Source organism: Carcharodon carcharias, chromosome 5 (assembly GCF_017639515.1).
Source record: "Carcharodon carcharias isolate sCarCar2 chromosome 5, sCarCar2.pri, whole genome shotgun sequence".
Classification (NCBI taxonomy): Eukaryota; Metazoa; Chordata; class Chondrichthyes; order Lamniformes; family Lamnidae; genus Carcharodon; species Carcharodon carcharias.
The window spans coordinates 22,127,904-22,150,691 of NC_054471.1; the positions used below are offsets into that span (position 1 = coordinate 22,127,904).

At 43.1% G+C, this 22,788-nt stretch overlaps 1 protein-coding gene across 9 annotated transcripts in view; it reads left to right on the forward strand.

Moving 5' to 3' along the window:
- Positions 1 to 22,788, forward strand: part of disp1 (dispatched homolog 1 (Drosophila)) — a 423,869-nt gene that overhangs the window by 278,584 nt on the left and 122,497 nt on the right. For all 9 annotated transcript variants that reach the window (XM_041188528.1, XM_041188529.1, XM_041188531.1 and 6 more), the window contains one exon: positions 2,079 to 2,655. In XM_041188528.1, coding sequence (XP_041044462.1) covers positions 2,117 to 2,655 — 539 coding nt within the window. In that variant the 5' untranslated portion in view covers positions 2,079 to 2,116. The remainder of the gene's footprint in view (positions 1 to 2,078; positions 2,656 to 22,788) is intronic.

Below are 22,788 nucleotides of genomic sequence, written 5' to 3' on the forward strand. Positions count from 1 at the left end.
CTGGACACACAGCTATGTTTCTGTGAGCAGATGTCAGCTCCCGGGACCTGATGGCCGACACTCTAGAAGAAATAGCTGCAGAAATAGTTGATGATCTAGCCATAATTTTCCAAAATTCCTTAGGTTTGGGAATAGTCCCATTAGATTGAAAGTTGGCAAATGTTGTACTGCTTTTCAAGAAAGGAGGGAGAGAGAAAACTGAACTATGGGCCAGTTTGTCCAACATCAGTTGTCGGCAAAATGCTGCAACCTATCATGAAAGAAGTCTTACAATGTTTTTCTAAGTGCATTGTTATGTTCTGTTGAAGAGTCATACGGACTCAAAACGTTAACTGTGTCCCTCTCCGCAGATGCTGCCAGACCTGCTGAGTTTTTCCAGGTATTTTAATTTTTGTTTTGGATTTCCAGCATCTGCAGTTTTTTGCTTTTTATCATAGTATGATTAGAACTAGTTAACTTGGTTTCTCTAAAGGGAAAACCTGTTTGACAAATTTATTTGAATTTTTTAAGGAAGTAACTAGTAGGGTCGATAGAAGGAACCAGTAGATGTAGTATACCTGGATTTCCAAAAGCCATTCGATAAGGTGCCACACAAGAGGTTAATAGGTAAGATAAGGGCTCATTGAGCTGGGGCTAAACATAGAAATTAGGAGCAGGAGTAGGCCCTTTGAGCCTGCTTCACCACTCAATGCGATCATGGCTGATCCTCTATCTCAACACCATACTCCCACTCTCTCCCCATACCCCTTGACTCCTTTATTGTCTAGAAATTTGTTTCCCTCTTGAATATATTCAGTGACTTGGCCTTCACAGCTTTCTGTGGTAGGGAATTCCACAGGTTCACCACCCTCTGAGTGAGGAAGTTTTTCCTCATCTCAGTCCTAAATGGCCTACCCCATATCTTGATACTGTGACCCCTTGTTCTAGAGCCCCCCCCCCACCCCGCCAGGTGAAACGTCATCCCTGCATTGTCTGTCCAACTTTGTCAGAATTTTATACGTTTCAATGAAATCCCCGCTCATTTTTCTGAAAAGGTAAGCTGCAGGGAAGACACAGAGAGGCTGCAAAGCGATATTGACAGGTTAGGTGAGTGGGCAACAAGAAAACCATAGCACACATTAAGGCTTTACAATGCAATGTCGGATTGCACTTGGAGTATTGTCTCCATTCTGTTCCCCACACCACAAACGTACTTTCTGCTCTGCATACCCATTTGTCCACCTGTTATAATGAAACGAAAAAAAAAGTTTAAATCAGAGTCATGGTTTGGGAACTACAGTTCCTGGTGGGCCTCGGGACTTGTACGCGTGCGTCAGCCAAGAAAGGGCTGCACGTGCATAGTTGGTATCTTTCACATTTTCAGGCCAGTAAGCGGCCCTGCGCAGCTGCGCAGAAGACAGAGAGGAAAAGTGAAACAGCGTGGAACTGCAGGTCAGGTGACCTGAAGAGGTGCGTCATTGCAGAGGTGCGTCATTCCACAGGGCAGGACAAAGGCACCCTTTGAAGCAGTTGTGCTTGGCATGGCTGAAGATTTGAAATTGTGCTTGGAAGGTGAAGATTGAGTGTATGTGGAGATCCAGGGGAAAGGAATCTCAGACATTGAAATCCTGGAGATGGATTCTTGTTGAAGCTGCCCGAGTGGAAGGAACTTTTGGCTGAGATTACAAGGCAAGTTCTTCAAATGTGGAGATTGGAGACCCTCGTGAGAAAAACAGAGTTACAGTGTGACAAGCTTCTGGGTGGGTTCTTGAGAAATCCAAACAATCTGCTTTGGGCGCTTCTGTCATTAACTTTGGAGCACAGTGTGCCTTTCCACAGTTCACCAGTTGGTTCACGTATTCTGCATACTTACTCTGAATATTTGAGTATAATATAGGACAAATACGGTAAATTGTTTTATCTTTCTGAATTTGTATGTGTCTGTAAAGAGACAGCTGGGGTGAAGGGGTAGTGAATGTTTGAATCGTTTCTTTATGTTACTCAATGGGATCAGGAATTTCGATAGATTGAGATTTTCCCAATGTCTTTTTAACTGAAAGTATTTTTAACATCTTGTTTTGTTTGTGCTCTATTTTCAGACGTGTGACGGATGTGAAGAAGCTGGTGAAACAAGAGCATGGCTATGAGCAACAGGAATGGTGACTTCATGGTTCAGAGCAATGGCAGTGTCCCATCAAATGCTAACGGTAACAGCATCCCTGCAGCCTGCGATGGAGACCACCTCTCCCAGCAGCTGTCAGCCAAGGAGACCTCAAGGACAAAAGTGAGTCAGAACAGTGGTACGCTGCCAAATGGCACTGTTAAGCCTTCTCTCTTTCCAGACAGCACAATAAATAACCAAAGACCTGTGCCACTGCTGCCACAATGTTGCCACCATTGTCCATACCATCATCCCTTGTGTTGTCACAGTAACCAACCAGATTGCCATTCTTTGGGAAATACCACCATCACCTCTCCATTGACTCCCTCTTGTCTGCAAGCTCGCTCCGAGTACCCGACATCTGTGTGCCAAAATACTTCCCCTATCCATCCAGCCAGCTGCTGTCTTCAGCCTGCCTCATCTCTCATCGATCACGCTCCCCTTTGTCTTCACCATCGATGGCCTGACCATTTCCAGCATCAACCTGTGCCACAGCAACACGTCCGCAACATCAGGTATGCTCCATCAAGGCCAGCTTTCACATATATAATGAATGAACATTTTCCTGTTGGTAATCCCAAATACTACTGTGGGGTTGGAAGAAAATTAAGATTCAGTGAATAAAAATAACCTGTGAGCTCTGTCTTCAAAAATGTGTCTGGTGCCGTGTTTTTTAAAAAAAACCAATTTGACTGTCTGGGTCCTGGGTGCACTTTGGTACGCTCTCCTTATTTGAAAGACATACTTCAGAGGGCAGCTCAGTTCAAGCATTTGGAATGTGGTGTGATTTGATTTTCATTCTCTTTTTGTACATCGTCAACCCAACTGCACGTTTATAAATGTTATTCTTTCAAACTTGGGCTGTATTTGGAAAGCATATTTTGAGGTGTATAACACTAGGTTGTGGTACCAGTGGTTGAAAGTACTAGCAGTGGGAGTAATTTGAGCATTGCTTATGAAACTTTTATTTCATTTATGTGTGTTCTGCTTGAAAGCAGGTCCTTAGCTCATTGTTTACTTCATCCTGAGCCGTTTTTCTTGCCAGTTTTTGTCACTGGTGGTTTGCCATTGCCTTCCACTCTAAGGGGCAGAGCGAAGAGGAGGACCCAAATCTACTTCAGCCAGAACAGGAATCAAACCCATGCTGTCAGCATTATTCTGAGCACATGCTAGCCAACTGAACTAACCTGGCCCCCATATGAAATGTACTGCATGTCATTTGCATATAATAGCCTTAGTATAGATGCAAATACACAAAATAAGCTTAGTTGACAGCATTACCTTTCAATATTTGTTTGTCTCCTGATTCCTAAACCATGAACTATCTGCAGTCAAGTTGCCTGTTCCCACCCCTCCAGCAATATCACTAATAACAGCTGCCTGATGACTTTTCTTCCTTTAGGAAAGTTCTTGATATCTGCTCAGCAGCTCCCCACATTGATACAGGCGGGACTAGGTTTTTAATGCCGTGGTAAATCAGCTGTGCCCTGGTGTGTTGCTTTTCCAGTTTGCTGTGCTGCACATTATTAGAACATTGGAAACAGGCCATTTGCCAACATTAGCAAGCAGTGCCTTCCTTACAATTGTGCCCATTTAAGGTCACTGACCTGTTTAGCCCTGAGCAGACTCCAGGTTGTTCTGTAGGTATTCCTGCAGGCTGCCAAAGAATTGCAATGCATGTTTTAATTTCATTTTGAGTCCTCAGATAACTCAATGAGTAAATTAATTACCCACCTTCGCATTGAGCCATAGGGACCAGAGGATCTTGCCTTTGATTCCTAATCTTCGTTGTCTTTCTGATCTCAACTACAACAACAGTTGAACCGCCTGAACTAGTTAGGGAGGTGAGGAAATTAGGACTGGCTATAATCTTCCAATCCTCCTTAGACACCGGGGTGGTGCCAGAAGACTGGAGAATTGCAAATGTTAACACTCCTGTTCAAAAAAAAGAGTGGAAGCATAAATCTAGCAACTACAGGCCAGTCAGTTCAGCCTCGGTGGTAATCTGGGACTAAATTAACAGTTGTTAACCGTGTGGATTAATTAAGAAAAGGTAGTATGAACTTGTTAAAGGTAATTGGGTTTAACAAGAGGGTTGATGAGTATAATGTGGCTGATGCACTGTACATGGACTTCCAAAAGGCTTGTCAGAAAAGTGGAAGCCCATGGAATAAAAGGTGAAATGGCAGCATGGATTGAAATTGGCTGAGTGACAGAAAACAGAGTGAATGGTTGTTTTTTGGGCTGGAGGATGGTATTTAGTGGTGTTCCCCTGGTGGATCAGTACTAAACCACTGCTTTTCTTTACATTGATGACCTAGATTTGGGTGAATGGAGCACAATTTCAAAATTTCCAGATGATACAAAGCTTGGAAGTCTCGGGAACTGTGAGGAGGATAATGTTAGACTTCAAGAGGACATAGGCTGGTGGAATGTGTGGACATGTGACAGATGAAATTTATTGCAGAGAAGTGTGAAGTGATACATTTTGGTTGAAAAACAATGAGAGGCAGTATAAAATAAAGGATACAATTCTAAAGGGGCGCAGGAACAGAGATAGATGCACAAATCGTTGAAAGTGGCAGGACAAATTAAGAAAGTGGTTAAAAAAAGCAAACAGTATCCTTGGCTTTATACATAGAAGCATAGAATACAAAAGCAGTAAATTTTGGTGAACCTTTCTAAGCCACTGGTTCAGCGTCAACTGGAGTTTTGTGTCCAAGGATGTGAAGGCTTTAGAGAGAATGCAGAAAAGATGAACAAGAATAGCTCCAGGGATGAGGGACTTGTTACGTGGATAGATTAGAGAAGCTGAGGCTGTTCTCTTTAGAATAAAGAAGGTTGAGAGGAGATTTGACAGAGGTGTTCAAAATCATGAGGGGTCTCGGCAGAGTGGAGAGAACCTGTTCCCGTCGGCAGAAGGGCTGAAAACCAGAGTTCACCAATTCCAAAAGAACCAAATATTAGGGTAACCCTTTTTACATAGTGATTGGCTGATACCTGAAAAACATTGCCTGAGAGTATGGTGAAGGCACATCACACTTGCAAAGGAAATGGGATAAGCGCGTGAAGAGATAATATTTGCAGTGGGGAAAGTGCAGGGGATTGGGACTAGTTGAATTGCTCTTGCAAAGAACCAGCATGGACATGAGGCCAAATGGGCTCCTTCTGTGCTGTGACCTGGGCAGAAGATCTGGCTTTACAGTGATGCTTATTGTGGTAGAATGGCCTGCTAGAACTTTCTGCCTTAGACTCATGTTTGAAGAATATTGACTTGGATGAGGTGCTAGAGGCTAATTGATGTCTAAAATTGTAGCTCAGCAGGGAGGAGTAGTTTCCTCTCTGATTCTAATTGTGATTTAAACAAAACATTTCATTTTAATGAATGTGGACTCTTCACTAGCAGCATTTTACTCTCACTGGAACATCAAACTTCATTGGTTCCTTGTGATGGCCTCATTGCCTTGATGATTGTTAAACATATACCTGCAAAGTTTCTCACAGAACCCTTGTAAATTCACAGTGAGAGAGCAGAGCTGTTCACAACAGTGCGCAGTATTTTACATGGAACTGTTGCAGGAACCTTAGAAAAGTTATGGAATCTTCCTTCCTGTAGCACAGAGCAAGCTTTGCTTGTGACAGCTATTCAGTGGATAACTAATGTCATCAGTAATTGGTGAACATAGGAGATCATTTTTCTTTTCTAATGTTTGGGGGAGACATTCGACCTCCAGCATTATCGGTTAATAATATTGTTTCTGAAATGTTTGAAGTTTTCATTATTTTTCAATAAGCAATGCAATCAGTAATCATTTTTGGGAGGGAGAGGGTTAATCTGTCCGAGTGCCAGCACTATTCAGGACTTTTGTCAAAAAAAATCATCATCTCTCAGCACTGTCAACTCTATGGTTCTATCAAACAGCACTTCTTCAGCAATAGCTTGCTTACTTGCCCAGCTCCTGCCTTCATTACAGCCTTGGCCCTAACGTGTAAAAAAGGTCTGAATTCCTGAGGTGAGTTGAGAGCGACTGTCCTTGACATCAAGGCTGCATTTGACTAAGTGTGTCATTAAGGAGCCCTAGTAAAATTGAAGTCAATGGGAATCATGAAAAAAGCTCTGAACTAGTTGGAGTCATATTTAGCACAAAGGAAGATGGTTGTGGTTGTTGGAGATCGTCATCTCAGCTCCAGGACATCACTGCCAGAGTTCCTCAGAGTAGTGTCCTGACCCCAACTATCTTCAGCTGTTTCATCAAGGATCTTCCCTTCAATATAAGGTCAGAAGTGAGGATATTTGCTGATGTAGTGTTCAGTTATATTTGCAACTTAGAAACTGAACAGTGCCCATGCTCACATGCGGCAAAACCTGGGCAACATTCAGGCTTGGGCTGATAAATGGCAATTCATACTCACGCCACACAAGTGCCTGGCAATGACCACCTCCAACAGTAGCAAATCTAACCATTCCCTGCTTGACATTCAATGGCATTGTCATTGCTAAGTCCCCCACCACCATTATCATCCTGGGGATTACCATTCACCAAAAACTTAACTACACCCGCCATATAAATATTGTGGGCTACAAGAGCAGGTCAGAGGCTGGGAATTCTGTGGAAAGCAACTCACTTCACTCTTAAAGCATATCCACCATCTATAAAAGCCCTGTCAGGAATGTGATGGGAAACTCTTCACTTGAGGTAGACTGGGCACTTTTCAAATCTGATCAGGGTAGAGAGTGTTAAGGTGTGTAATTTGGTGTGTAACTTTTCAATCTGACATTTGGGCCTTAAATCTAAACAAAGGAAACTACAAAGATATGAGGGGCAAGTTGGCTGTGGTAGATTGGGAAACTGCATTAAAAGGTGTGATGGTAGACCAGCAATGGCTAGCATTTCAAGAATTAATACATGGTTTACCATAGACTTACATTCCTTTGAGGCACAAAAATCCAACAGGAAAAGTGATCCAACCATGGCTAACAAGGGAAGTTAAAGATTGTCAGCAGGCCTAACAGCATCCGTGGAGGGTAAAACAGAGTTGATGGTTCGAGTCCATATGGCTCTTCAGAGCTTCTCTCCAGACTCTTCTCTCCACAGATACTGTTGGACCTGCTGAGTTTTTCCAGCATTTTCTAATTTTTGTTTCAGATTTCCTGCATCCGTAGTATTTTGCTTTTGTTTAAGTTAAAGATTGTATTTGATCAAAGGAAGAGGCTTATAATGTTGCCCCAAAAAAAGGTAAACCTGAGGATTGGGAGTTTTTTTAGAATTCTGCAAAGGAGGACCTAGAAACCGATGAAGAAAGGGAAAATAGAATATGAAAATAAACCAATGCGAAACCTAAAAGCGGACTGTAAAAACTCGTTTAGGTATGGAAAAAGAATAGATTAGCAGGGACAAATGTGGGCCTATTACAAGCAGAGACAGGGGATCTATAATGGGGAATAAGGAAACGGCAGAGAAACTAAATAAAAACTGTGTTTGTTTTCACAGAAAAAAACCCCCAAAAACCTTCCATAAGTACTAGAGAACTAAGGGGCTAGGGAGAATGAGGAATTGAAAGAAATTAGAAAATTGGAGAAATTAAGGGGGCTGCAAGTTGATAAGTCCCCTGGACCTGATGATCCACATCCCAGGGTGCTGAAAAAAGTGGCTATAAAGATAATGGATGCATTGGTGGTCATCTTCCAAAATTCTATAAATTCTGGAATGGTTCCTGCAGATTGGAAAGTAGCAACTGTAACCACACTATTTAAGAAAGGAGGGAGAGAGAAAACTGAGGACTACAGACTGTTAGTCTGACATCAGTAGTAAGGAAAATGCTAGAATCTATTATGAAGGATGTGATAACTGGACACTTTGAAAATAATGGTAGGATTGGGTAGAGTCAACATGGATTTATGAAAGGAAAATCATGTTTGACAAACCTGATTGAGTTTTTGAGGATGTAACCAGCAGAATAGATAATGGGGGGGACCAGTGGCTGTGGTATATTTGGATTTTCAGATGGCTTTCAATAAGGTCCCACACAAGAGGTTAGTAATCAAAATTAGAGCACATGTGATTGGGGGAAATATACAGGCATGGATTGAGGATTGGTTAATGGACAGAAACCAGAGAGCAGGAATGAATGGCAGACTGTGACTAGTGGGGTACCATAAGGATCAGAGCTTGGGCCACAGCTGCTCACAATCTATATCAACGATTTCTATGTGGGGACCAGATGTAATATTTCCAAGTTTGCTGATGACACAAAACTAAGTGGGAATGTGAGTTTTGAGGGGGATGCAAAGAGGCTTCAAGGGAATTCAGACAGGCTGAGTGAGTGGGCAGATAAAATATAATGTGGAAAAATGTGAAGTTCCTTTGGTAGGAAAACAGAAATGCAGAGCATTTCTTGAATGGTAAGAGATTGGGAAGTGTTGATGTTCAAAGGGACCTGGGTGTCCTTGCCCTTGAAAGCTAAAATGCAGGTGCAACAAGCAGTTACGAAGGCAAATGGTATGTTGACCTTTATTGCAAAAGGATTTGAGTACAGCAATAAGGAAGTCTTGCTGCAAATTGTATCCAACCTTGGTGAGACTGCACCTGGAGTATTGTGTGCAGTTTTGGTCTCCTTACCTAAGGAAGGATATACTTGCCATAGAGGGAATGCAACAAAGATTCACCAGACTAATCCCAGGATGGCGGGATTGTCCTATGCACGGAGATTGAGGAGACTTGGCCAGTATTGTCTAAAGTTTAGAAGAATGAGAGGTGTCCTCGTTGAGACATATAGAACTCCTACAGGGCTCAATAGAGTAGATGCAGGAAGGGTGTTTTCCCCTGGCTGGGGTGGGGACACAGTCTCCGAACAAGGGGTAGGCTATTTAGGACTGAGACGAGAAGGAATTTCTTCACTCAAAGGGTGGTGAATCTTTACAATTCTGTACCCCAAAGGGCTGTGGAGGCTCAGTTGTTGAGTCTGTTCAAGAGAGAGATTGAATGATTCTAGGTATTAAGGACAAGAGCGAGATTTTGAGATTGAAAGCGGCGAGAGTTTGGACATGAAAGCGGCAAGAGTTTTTTTAAATTAGTTCATGGGATGTGGGCATCACTGGCTAGGCCAGCATTTATTGCTCATCCCTAATTGCCTTTGTCAGAGGCCATTTACGTGTTAACCATATTAATGTGGGCCTGGAGTCACATGTGGCCAGACCAGGTAAGGACGGCAGATTTCCTTCCCTAATGGACAGTAGTGAACCTAATGGGTTTTTATGACAATCAGCAATGTTTTCATGGTTGTCATCAGACTTTTTAATTACAGATTTTTATTGAATTCAAATATCACCTTCTGCCATGGTGGAATTCGAACCCAGATCCCCAGAGCATTACCCTTGTCTCTAGAATACTAGTCTAGAGATTGGGAGTGAAAGCAGTGAGAGTTCGCCATTTAACCTTTGGGGAAAGAGGCAGTGAGAAATCCAGGAGCATCCTGAGTTTGAAAAAAAGCAAATAGTGACATCATAGGAAAGCCGTAACGTGATTGGCTAGTGAGTATTGCTGCTTAGGGACTGAGTCTGAACAACTTGGAGTTTAAAAAAAAGGTTAAAAATATTAACTATCAGTAACAAGTGAGTGTAGCTGCTGAATCTTATTTTTTATTCTCAAGAAAGGTTTAGTACCACTAGTAAGGTATACCAAGTGTTGGTATAGTTTATTATTATTAATAAGATTTATTGATAGTAAGTTAGTAAAGCTTTATTAGTATTGGTAAGGTTTATTACCAGTAGTAAGGTTATTCGCACTAACTAGGCTATCAGTTAATAAATAAAGAAATGGCAGGGCAGCTCCAGCCTGAAGAGTGCCCTTCCTGTACAATGTAGGATCTCCAGGATGCTTTCCATGTCCTGGATAAGTACATGTGCAGGAAGTGTTGACAATTTGTAGCAGCTTGAGCTCTGTGGTGTGGAACTTGAGCAGCAGCTGGCATCACTGTGGAGGATCCTTGATGCTGAAAGCTGTATGGATGCATCTTTGTAGAGGTGGTCACCCTGCAGTTTAAGATTATGCAGGGAGAGAGGGAATGGGTGACCACCAGACAGTCAAAAAGGGATAGGCAGGAATCCCTTGAGTGCATCCCAATCTCCGACCAGTATTCAGTTCTGAATACTGATTGGACTGATGGTTCATCTGGGGAGTGCAGCTAAATTAGAACAATGGCATTACAGGTGGCTCAGCTGTAAAGGGGCTATAAGGAACACTGGAAAAGCAATAGTGATAGGTGATTCAATAGTTTGGGAAATAGATAGGCGTTTCTGTGGCTGCAGATGTGAGTCCTGGATCGTGTGTTGCCTCTCTGGTGCTGGGGTCAAGGATGTCACTGGCTGCAGAGCACCCTGAGGAGAAGGGTGAACAGCCAGCAGTCATGGTCCACATTAGTACAAATGACCCAGGTAGAAAGAGGGATGGGGTCATGCAGTCAGAATTTAGGGAGCTAGGTAGGAAATTAGCAAGCAGAACCTTAAAAGTAGGAATTTCCGGATTACTGCTATGTCATGCGCAAGTGAGTATCAAAATAGGAGGATAAAGCAGATGAACATATGCTGGAAAGATGATGCAGGAGGTAGGCTTTAGATTCTTGGGACATTGGAACAGGCCCTGGGGGAAAGGGGAGCTGTACAGACCGGAAAGGTTGCACCTGAGCAGAACTGGGGCGGTGTTCCTTGTGGGGTGTTTTGCTAGTGCTATTGGGGAGGGGTTTCACTAACTTGGCAAGGATGTGGGAACCAGGAGATAAATCGGAGAGAAATACCAAGTTGCCCAGAATACTGGGAGAGACAGATAGCACTAGCGTAGGGAATAGTAATTTAATAGGTGGGGTCAGAGTAAAGGGGAAAGTAAGAGTCTAAATGAATGTCTCTGTGCATGTATGTGAATGGATGGAGTGTGGCAAATAAGATTGGTGAATTACAGATGCAGATTGCCAAGTGGAAATGTGATGTTGTGGCTGTAACAGAGACCTGGCTCAAAGAAGGGCAGGACTGGGTGTTTAATAACCCTGGATACAGGCAAGGAGGAGGGGTGGTGATATTAAAGAGAACGTTAAGGAGAACAAAAAAAAAGAGGGATAGGCAGTACCTTCAGGAGTGCACCAGACCTGCGAGGGACACTCTTCTGAAAGCGGATTTTAAAAAAATTTGGTGAGTAAATCCTGGTGAGTTTTTTTTCAATCTATTAAAGTAATTCATTGCTTAATACTGAGGTAGGAGCTAAAAAAAAGTAACAGTAGCACTGTACAAGTATAATTAGTCAAGAAACAAGGTTCCTAGCTAACATAAATAAGGCCCCGAGCTAGCGTATTTTTTAAGGGAGTAACTAGCTTAATTGACAGGGACGTCATGGCAGGAGAACTCAGACCCATAATATGCTCCTCCTGCAGGATGTGGGAAATGAAGGACGCTTCCAGCGTCCCTGGTGACCATGTGTGCGGAAGGTATGTCCAAACGCACCTTCTAGCTAACCGGATTTCGGAGCTGGTGCTGAGGGCGGACTCATTGTGGAGCATCCGTGTTGCTGAGCAAGTCATGGATAGCATGTTTAGCGAGGTGGTCACACCGCAAGTGAAGATTACACAGGCAGAAAGGGAATGGGTGACCATCAGGAACAGTAAAAGACTCAGGAAGGTAGTGCAGGAGTCCCCTGTGGTCATCCCCCTCTCTAACAGATATACTGCTTTGGATACTGTTGGGGGGATGGCCTCTCAGGGGAAAGAAGCAACAGCCAAGTTCACGGCACCGTGGGTGACTCTGCTGCTCAGAGGGGCAGGAGGAAAACAAGTGGCAGGGCTATAGTGATAGGGGGTTCAAATAATTAGGGGCACAGACAGACGCTTCTGTGGCCGCAAACATGAATCAAGGGTGGTATGTTGCCTCCCTGGTGCCAGGGTCCAGGATGTCACGGAGCAGCTGCAGGACATTCTGGGGAGGGAAGGTAAACAGCCAATGGTCGTGGTACACATAGGTACCAACGACATTGGTAAACTAAGGGATGAGGACCTGCAAGCTCAGTACAGGATGTTAGGAGATAAATTAAATGCAGGACCGCAAATGTAGTCATCTCAGGATTACTCCCTGTTCCACATGCTAGCGAGAGCAGGAATAAGAGGATAGACCAAATGAACACGTGGCTGGAGAGATGGTGTAGCCGGGAGGGATTCAGATTCTTGAGGCACTGGGACTGGTTCTGGGGAAGGTGGGACCTGTACAAACCTGACGGGCTGCACCTAGGCAGAGCTGGGACCAGTGTCCTTGCAGGGACTTTTGCTAGTTCTGTTGGGGAGTTTTTAAACTAGTGTGGCAGGGGGATGGGATCCCAGGAATAGGATCAGATAGGTCAGATCAGAAAAATGGAACATTAGCTAGGGATGTTGTGATAGGTATGGAGTTACAGGAGAAGCAAAGTTTACAAAGCGTCCAGCAAGGGAAATTGACGGGGTTAAACTGTTTATATTTCAATGTAAGGAGTATTACAAACAAGGTAGATGAGTTAAGAGCACCAGTAGACCCATGAGAGCAGGCTGTCATTGCTATAATGGAGACCCGGCTAAACTGGCAGCTTAATATCCCTGGTTATAGAGTCTTCAGACACGATAGAGTAGGAGATAAAAAAGGAAGGGTGGTAGCACTAATGGTTAAAGAATCAATTCCAGTTGTGAGAAGGGATGATATACTAAATGGGTCAACAAACGAGGCTTAATGGATTGAGCTTAGAAATAAAAAAGGGGCAGTCACACGACTGGGAATATACTACAGATCCCCAAATAGTGAAAGGGAGATAGAAGAACAAATATGTAGGCAAATTTCTGCTAGTAAGAACAAGAGGGTAATAATAGTAGGAGATTTCAACTATCCTAATATCAACTGGGATTCAAACAATGTAAGGGGCACTGAGGGAAAAAAATTCACGCAGTGTGTCCAGGAAAATTTTTTCAACCAGTTAGTGACAAACCCAGCGAGAGGAGATGCAACTCTAGACTTAGTCTTGGGGAACGCAGAAGGGCAAGTGGGTGAAGTGACAGTTGGTGACCATATCGGGGACAGTGATTCAGTTAGATTTAGCATTACCATGGAAAAGGACAGAAGTAAGGCAGGAGTAAAAGTCTTGAACTGGGGGACAGCAAATTTTGCAGAAATGCGAAGGGACTTGGCTGAGGTGGACTGGACAGCACTGCTGGAGGATAAAACAGTGGAAAACCAGTGGGAAGCACTAAAAAGTGAGATCCTAATTGTTCAACGTAGACATGTCTCCTACAGAAATAAGAGTGGTACTGCCAAATCTAAACCCCCCGGTTGTCTAGAGGAAAACAGGGAAGATCAAGCAAAAAAAAAAGCATATGATAGGCACAAAGTACTAAACACTGCAGATAGTCCAGATAAATATATGAAGTGCAGGGATGAAGTAAATAAGGAAATCAAAGAGAGAGTATGAAAAAAGATGAGCAAATAAAGTTAAAAATAACCCAAAAATGTTTTACCAGTACATTAATGCTGAAAGGTTCGTTAAGGAAAAAGTGGGACCTATTAGAGATGAAGATGGAAACTTGTGTATCGATGCAGAGGCTGTAGGAAGGGTTTTGAATGAATATTTTGTCTCCGTGTTTACAAAGGAAAGGGAGGATATAGATATAGTAGTCCAGGAGGAACACTGCGAGATATTGGACGGGATAGTCATGAAGAGAGAGGAAGTACTCGCAGGGTTGAAATCCTTGAAAGTTGATAAGTCACCAAGGCCAGATGGATTGTTTCCGAGGCTGCTGAAGGAAGTCAGGGAGGAGATAGCAGATGCTCTGAGGATGATTTTCCAATCTTCAGTAGATACAGGGGAGGTGCCAGAGGACTGGAGAAATGCAAACATAGTTCCATTGTTTAAAAAGGGAATGCCAAACAATTATAGGCCAGTTAGTCTTACATCGGTGGTGAGCAAATTAGTAGAATCAATCCTGAGAGGTAGGATTAACTGTCATGTGGAAAGGCATGGTCTAGTCAGGGATGGTCAGCTTGGATTTGTTAAAGGAAGGTCTTGCCTCACAAATTTGATTGAATTCTTTGAGGAAGTGACAAGAAGGGTTGATGACGGTAGTGCAGTGGATGTTGTGTACATGGATTTTAGCAAGGAATTTGACAAGGTCCCACATGGCAGATTGGTCAGGAAAGTATAAAGCTATGGGATTCAGGGTAATGTGGCAAACTGGATAAAAGGTTGGCTTTGTAATAGGAAACAAAGGGTAATGGTCGATGGATGCCCTTGCGAATGGAAAGTTGTCTCAAGTGGTGTTCCACAGGGCTCGGTGTTGGGACCCTTGCTGATTGTGTTATATATTAACAATTTGGACATGAACATGGGGGGCACGATTGGGAAATTTGCAGATGACACAAAGATTGGCCGAGTAGTGGATAGTGTAGAAGATAGTCATAATCTCCAAAACGATATAGGTGATTTGGTGGAGTGGGTGGTAAAGTGGCAGATGGATTTTAACATAGAGAAGTATGAGGTCATACATTTAGGGAGGTCAAACAGTTACAGGGGTAGATGAAGTGAGAGATCTTGGCGTACAAGTACACAGGTCCCTGAAGGCAGCAGTTCAAGTAGACAAGGTTGTAAAGAAGGCATATGGAACGCTCTCCTTCATTGGCAGAGGTATAGAATATAAATGTAAGGATATAATGTTGGAATTGTATAAAACACTGGTGAGGCCACAATTGGAGTAATGTGTGCAGTTCTGGTCACCACATTACAGGAAGGACGTAATAGCTGTGGAGAGAGTGCAGAGGAGGTTTACAAGAACATTGCCAGGATTAGAAAAGTGTAGCTATGAGGAGAGATTGGATAGGTTGGGGTTATTTTCCTTAGAACAAAGAAGGCTGAGAGGTGACTTGATTGAGTTATACAAAATTATGAGGGGAATAGATAGAGTGGACAAGATAAAATTGTTTCTCTTGGTGGAGAATTCTAGAACCAGGGGACATAGATTCAAGATAAGTGACAGAAGGTGTAGAGGGGACATGAGGAAGAACCTTTTTACGCAGAGGGTAGTGGGTGTCTGGAATTCGCTGCCCAAGTTGGTGGTAGAGGCAGGAACTCTCAATTCTTTTAAAAAGTACCTGGATCTGCACCTTAAGTGCTGTAAGCTGCAGGGCTATGGGCTGGGCGCAGGAAGGTGGGATTAGAAAGGGCACCTAGGTGTCCTCAGGCTAGCATGGACAAGGTGGGCCGAATGGCCTCCTTCTGTACTGTAACTTTTCTATGGTCCCAACTGAGGCAAAGCCATGTTCAATGGGGTAAATTAGATGGATCTGTGCCAAATAATTTGGAGTCAAAGGCTGGCAAGAAAATGGTTGCTGATCAATGGGCTTTCTTCAAAGAAGACATGATTCGGGTAAATTCCCTCGAAAGGGAAAGGCCGGGAAACAAAACCGGACCTCCCTGGATGACAGGTGAGATAGAAATTAACATAAAGAAGAAAATCTGTGCATATGACAGCTGTCAGGTAGAAAATACAATTGGAAACAAAGTTAAATATCGAAGATTCAGAGGAGAAATGCAGAAGAAAGTAAGAGAAGCAAAGAAAGAGTATGAAAACAGACTGGCAGTTGGATAAAAGGGAACCCCAAAGTCTTCTATAGGCACATATATAGCAAAAAATGTGGTAAAAGGAGGACTGAGGCAAATTAGGGACCAAAAGGGATATTTACACATGGAGGCAGAGAACATAGCTGAGGTACTAAATGAATACTTTGCATTTGCCTTTACGAAGGTAAAAGGTGCTACCCAGGCCATGGGTGAAAAATGAGTTAATTCAGACACTAGATGGGTTTAAAATTGAAAAGGAGATATTGGATAGGTTATCTGCGCTTAAAGTTGATAAGGCACCAGAGTCTTGTCAAAAAGGTACGACGATTATCATGGGAGCTTGTCAGAAAGGTAAAATGATTATTGTGGGGAACTTTAATCTACATATAGACTGGAAAAATCAGGTAGGCAAAGGTAGCCTAGATGAGGAATTCATTGAATGCCATGAGGATAGTTTCTATGAATAACATGTTCTGAAGCCAACCAGACAGCAGGCTATACTAGACCTGGTGTCTTGCAACGAGAATGGATTAATTAATGACCTCATAGTGAAGGCATCCATAGGTAGCAGTGATCATAATATGATTGAATTTTACATTTAGTTTAAGGGAGAGAAGAGTGGGTCTAAGACAAGTATTTTAAACTTAAATAAGGGCAATTATGAGGGCATGAAAGCAGAGCTAGCTAGCTAAAGTGAACTGGCAAATTAGGTTAAGGGATAGGACCGTAAAGATGCAGTGGCAGACATTGAAGGGGATATTTCAAAATACACGGAATAGATTCATTCTAATGAGAAAGAAAAATTCCAAGGGGAGGACCTACCATCCATGGTTAACTAAAAAAATTAAAGATAGTATCAAACTTAAAGAAAAAGCATATAATGGTGCACGGACAGGTGGCAGGTCAGAGGATTGGACAGAATATTAAAAAAACGAAAAGATTAATAAGGAAGGAGAAATTTGAGTACAAGAGAAAGCTAACTAGAAATATAAAGACAGATAGTAAGAGTTTCTATAGATATTCAAAAAAGAAAAGTTAACAAAGTGAGCATTGGTCCTATAGAAAGTGAGCCTGGGGAATTAATAATGGAAAATAAGGAGACAGAAGATGAATTGAACAGGTATTTTGTATCGGTCTTCACAATAGAGATACAAGTAACAGAAATACCACAGTAAGAAACAATAGAAACAGTAAGAGGAAGAAGGCTAAAAGGGGAGCTGGGGAGAAATTTTTTCACCCAGAGGATAGTGGGACTCTGGAACTCACTGCCTAAAAGGGTGGTTTAGTCAGAAACACTCGTAACATTTAAGAAGTATTTAGATGTTCATGTGTTGCCGTAGCCTCCAGGGCTATGGAAAATGGGATTAGTGTTGTCAGATCTTTGTTGACTGGCGTGGACACAATGGGCAAAATGGCCTCCTTCTGTGCTGTAAATGTCTGAGAGTCTAAGTAGCCATAAATCAGTAATTGGAAGGGAGGGAGTAACTCAGGAAAATTACAATCACCAGGGAAGTGGTACTTAGCAAACTGTTGGAGCTGCGGCCTGACAAATCCCCAGGCCCTGATGGACTTCATCCTAAAGTCGTAAAAGAAGTGGCTAGTGAGACAGTTCGTGTGTTGGTTTTAATTTTCCAAAATTCCCAAGATTCGGCGAACGTTCCATTAGCTTGGAAAATAGCGAATGTAACTCTTTTATTCAAAAAAGGAGAGAGACAGAAATCAGGAAACTACAGGCTAGTATGTCATTGGTAAAATATTAGAAGCTATTATTAAAGATGTTCTAGCAGGGAACTTAGATAAATGCAAGGTAATCAGACAGAATCAACATGATTGTGTGAAAGGGAAATCATGTTTAACCAATTTATTAGAGTTCTTTGAAGAAGGTAACATGTTCTGTGGGATAAAGGGGAACTGGTGGGTGTATTGTACTTCGATTTCCAGAAGGCATTTGATATAGGGCCACATTTTTGACATTTTTGCGACTGTCCTGATGAGTGCAAGACAAAAAGTTTCAACAGCATGACTCTTTATTCAGCAATACTTTTAAAATGTACGACTGTGGGTTGATATGGGGCAGGCATTATTGATATATCAATACACTTTGAAACAAAAGGGTAGCATATCGGTTTAAGAACACAATTAAAATCATAGAATGGTTACACCATCGACGGAGAACATTCAGCTCGACTTGCCCCTGCTGGCTCTCTGCAAGGGAAGCTGTCTGCTTGTTGGAACATTGGGAGAACTGATGCTGAGGAAAGCCCAACCTTATTTTCTTTCACAGGACAGTTGCCTTCTCTCTCAAGCCCTTTTACTCAACACCCTGACTTTGAGCTATATTGTCATTTCTTTACTGGCATTGGGTCAATATCCTGGGATTCCCTTCCTAACAGCACTGTGGGTGTACCAACACCACATGGACTGCAGCGGTTCAAGAATACAGCTAACCACCACCTTCTCAAGGACAAATTAGGGATGGGCCACAAATGCTGGCCTAGGCAGCAATGCCCACATCCCATGAAAGGATTATAAAAGGAAAAGTTGTGTAACAAAGTAAAACTAAAGAGAAAGAGAGTAGAAAATTGCCAAAGAATTGGGTTTGTAATCCAGAAAAATGTGCATCGAGAGTCCCAAATCTGTTTTTTTTATTCTGGTCATAATGGGGTTTAATGATTCTCTGCTAATGGGAAACGAGCTGCACGGGGGCCTTGGTGAATATTTTAACCTTAAATGGGCATTTATATTTCCTGGATATTTGGAACAGTTTACTAACTCTGATGAAAGTAGTTTGCTGAAACTCAAATGTATTTCATTCAGTGGATATGCAGTGCAGTATGGGATATTAAATATGGTTGCTTTTAAGCAGTTATTGTAGCTGGTGCAACGGTAAAGACGATTTAATGCAGGTGAATTAGACTCCCAAAAAAAATGACGAAGAAGGCACTTGGGCTCATTTGATCCTATTCAGTCTAAATGATAAACCAAATTACAAACTTGCACCAATTTTCTTCTGTATCAGCTAATGTTTTTTCAAATATTACTCTCAATACTATTTAGTGGTCATGCTTGGCCCACCTCCCTTTCAGGTGGCTGCAACAAATTTGCTTCTGACTGGCCTCTATTACCACAGTTAATGCTCTTCCTAACTGGGATTTCCATGTCGCAAGCTCCTGGCCTCCACCCAGCAACTGCCTGGAGAAATATTATTGAAAGCAGGAAACTTTGTAAGGATTAACATAAATGACCCAGTCCCCTCAACAAACAAACTTGTGCATAACATAGTGCTAGAGAGTTAAAAGCAGGTCTCCAGTATCTCCATTGACTTAATGGGGAAGAGTGACAGCTGATGCAGATCTGAGCTTTACAGAACTGAAGGTCCCCAGTTCAGCCATTAATCTGTGCTCAGGCACCAAAAGAAACACTACAGTCATTATGTTGAGTGGGCGGGGGGTGAGAGGTAATGTGAGGAGAATCCGCTGGGGTTCCAGCTCCTGCCCACTTGCTGGTACTCTCTGCTGACAGCTGCACATGGATGGATGTTACATGAGGACTGAATTAGGCTCACCTGGAATGCTGTCAATGGACAGCTGTCAGTGATTCAAGTCAGTGGCTCAGATGTGGAGCGGCTGCTTATGAGGTACAGGAGAGCCCATGATCAGTATCACAAAAAGTCAGTGTTTTAAGAACAAATGGGAGGAAACTGGTGAATTTTTAAAAAAAAATTGTTTCTGAAAACATTAGACAGCAAATCTCCTGCTTTTAATCAACCATTATTCGTATAAAAATGTGACATTGGTTTACTCCCCACCCCCTCAATATCACCAGCTGAAAGTGATGACACAAAACACATATTGTTTCACTCCATCTGCCCCCAGTAAAAAGGGACCCGATCCATTAGTATGAGCTCTGGAAGAGTCATTACGGCTCTACACTAATAGCCTCTGAATTTCACACCAGCCGCCGACTGGCATGAAGTGTTCTGCTATTCAACCGTGACCTTTTGACCTTTCCACACTGTTACTGTGACTGTCAAGCTAAACAGTGTTTGAACATGCAATTCCCATGCCCTCTATCCCTCACCTCAGTCACTGTCTTTGAAAGGCTAAGATGTGTGTTTAAGTACAGCTGCCCCTGTATTTGTGGGAGTAAAGTGGTTCCTTTTTTTTAATTCATTCATGGGATGTGGGTTTTGCTGGCTGGGCCAGCGTTTATTGCCCACCCCTAATTGCCCTTGAGAAGGTGGTGGTGAGCTGCCTTCTTAAACCGCTGCAGTCCATGTGGTGTAGGTACACCCACAGTGCTGTTGGAAAGGGAGTTCCAGAAATTTGAACCAGCGACAGTGAAGGAACGGCAATATATTTTCAAGTCAGGATGGTGAGTGGCTTGGAGGTGAACTTGCAGGTGGTGGTTTTCCCATCTATCTGCTGCCCTTGTCCTTCTAGATGGTAGTGGTTGTGGGTTTGGAAGGTGCTGTCGAAGAAGCCTCGGCGAATCCCTGCAGTGCATCTTGTAGATGGTATACTCTGCTGTTACTGTGCGTCAGTGGTGGAGGGTGTGAATGTTTGTGGATGTGGTGCCAATCAAGTGGGCTGCTTTGTCCTGGATGGTGTCAAGCTTCTTGAGTGTTGTGGGAACTGCACTCATCCAGACAAGTGGGAAGTATTCCATCACATTCCTGATTTGTGCCTTGTAGATGGTGGATAGGCTTTGGGGAGTCAGGAGGTGGGTTACTTGTTGCACGACTCCTAGCCTCTGACCTGTTCTTGTAGCCACAGTATTTTATGGCTAGTCCTGTTCAGTTTCTGGTCAATGGTAACCCCCCCCCCCCCCCCAGGATGTTGATAGTGAGGGATTCAGTGAAGGTAATGCCATTGAACATCAAGGGGCAATGGTTGAATTCGCTCGTTGGAGATGGTCATTGCCTTACACTTGTGTGATGCAAATGTTACTTGCCACTTGTCAGCGCAAACCTAAATATTGTCCAGGTCTTGCTGAATTTGGACATGGACTGCTTCAGTATCTGAGGAGTTGCGAATGGTGCTGAACAATGTGTAATCATCAGCGAACAACCCCACTTCTGACCTTATGATGGAAAGAAGGTCATTGACGAAGCAGCTGAAGATGGTTGGGCCGAGGACACTACCCTGAGGAACTCCTGCAGTGATGTCCTGAGATGACTGACCTCCAACAACCACAACTGTCTTCCTCTGTGCTAGGGTATGATGCCAACTAGTGGGGAATTTTCCCCCGATTCCCATTGACTCCAGTTTTGCTAGGGCTCCTTGATGCTACACTCTGTCAAATGCGGCCTTGATGTCAAGGGCAGTCACTCTCTGGAGTTCAGCTCTTTTGTCCATGTTTGAACCAAGGCTGTAATGAGGTCAGGAGCTGAGTGGCCCTGACGGAACCCAAACTGAGCATGAGCGAGCAGGGTATTGCTAAGCAAGTGCCACTTGATAGCACTGTTGATGACCCCTTCCATTACTTTACTGATGATGGAGGGTACACTGATGGGCCAGTAATTGGGCAGGTTGGACTTGTCCTGCTTTTTGTGTACAGGACATAACTGGGCAATTTTCCATATAGCCGGGTAGATGCTGGTGTTGTAGCTGTACTGGGGCAGCTTGGCTAGGGGCATGGCAAGTTCTGGAGCACAAGTCTTCAGTACAATTGCCAGAATATTGTCAGGGCCCATAGCCTTTGCTGTATCCAGTGCCTTCAGCCATTTCTTGATATCATGTGGAGTGAATTGAATTGGTTCAAGACTGGCATCTATGATGCTGGGGATCTCCAGAGGAGGCCGAGATGGATCATCCACTAGGCACTTCTGGCTGAAGATTGTAGCAAATGCTTCAGCCTTATCTTTTGCACTGATTCCTGTTTCAATTAGTTAATAATTTACTCTTTCTACTGGTGATGCACACCCCATTCTGTTGCCTATACGTTGAGAATTATTCTTGTGCTCAGGGAGGGAGTGTGGTTTTGTTGTACTGTGCTGCCCATCAACATTAATGATATCCAATATCATCACTTTCACTCTGGTAGCAAACTTATGATTGTATCATACTGTTACCATGCTGATAATGTATTCTCATGCCAGCAAGAGAAGTATTAATCAGTTTGATGGAGGAATGGTAGATATTAAAAATTGGTTGGCATACTCTTAAATCCAATTCCTCACCCTTTTTCCCACTCCTCTTTGAATGCATTGTTTCATGCCTTCCCAGTACCTTCCCAGAATGACTATCTTTGATCCTGAGCAGTTAGCATTGGCAGGCTATTTGCTAGCTTTCGGTGTCACAGTCCAACGTAATACCATTGTAATTCATTTTCTGTATCTGCTCACTGCGCGGTGGGGGGGGGGGGGTGGTGCTGACCAGCAGTGAGGCCCTCTTGAATTAACCTCCCTGGCCTACACTGAAATTCCACTGCAGTTAGGTCAGCTGAACAGTACAGAGCTGAGAATTAAACTTGAGACCTTGCTGCCTGCATGGCTCAGTACCACACTCAACATTTCCCAGTGAAGTCATTGGGGAGCTTGATGAACAACTTTGGAGCACTGGAAGCTGATTGTGTGACAACTTTTTATTGATTTCACAATTAACTTTCACTCGGAAATCAAATTTGAAGTATAATTTGTTTATTTGCAATTTCCTGGTCGCCCCTAACCACAGCCAAGAGTAACTTCAACTCTCTTCCATTGCCGTCCATTCCAGTAGAGTTATGTTCAGATCACTCATTCACTGGGAATTTTCCAAGGCCCAAGGGCAACGCTGCTTAGTGTATGCTCTCTCTTGCTTCATTTCAGGCCAGTTTTGTGCCTTGGGCTTTCACACACTGCGTCAATCATATCAAACTTAGGGCAACTAGAGATGGGTCAGAAATGCTATCATTTGCAGCATGCCCACTTTGTGAGAAAGAATGGAAATCTGGGTTCAGCTTGGTCAAGCTCAAAAAGAAGGTTCGCCATGGTAGTGTAGGTAAGAAATCCACCAGATTTCAGCAATGAAGGGACAGTGTGCTAACCAACAATATTAT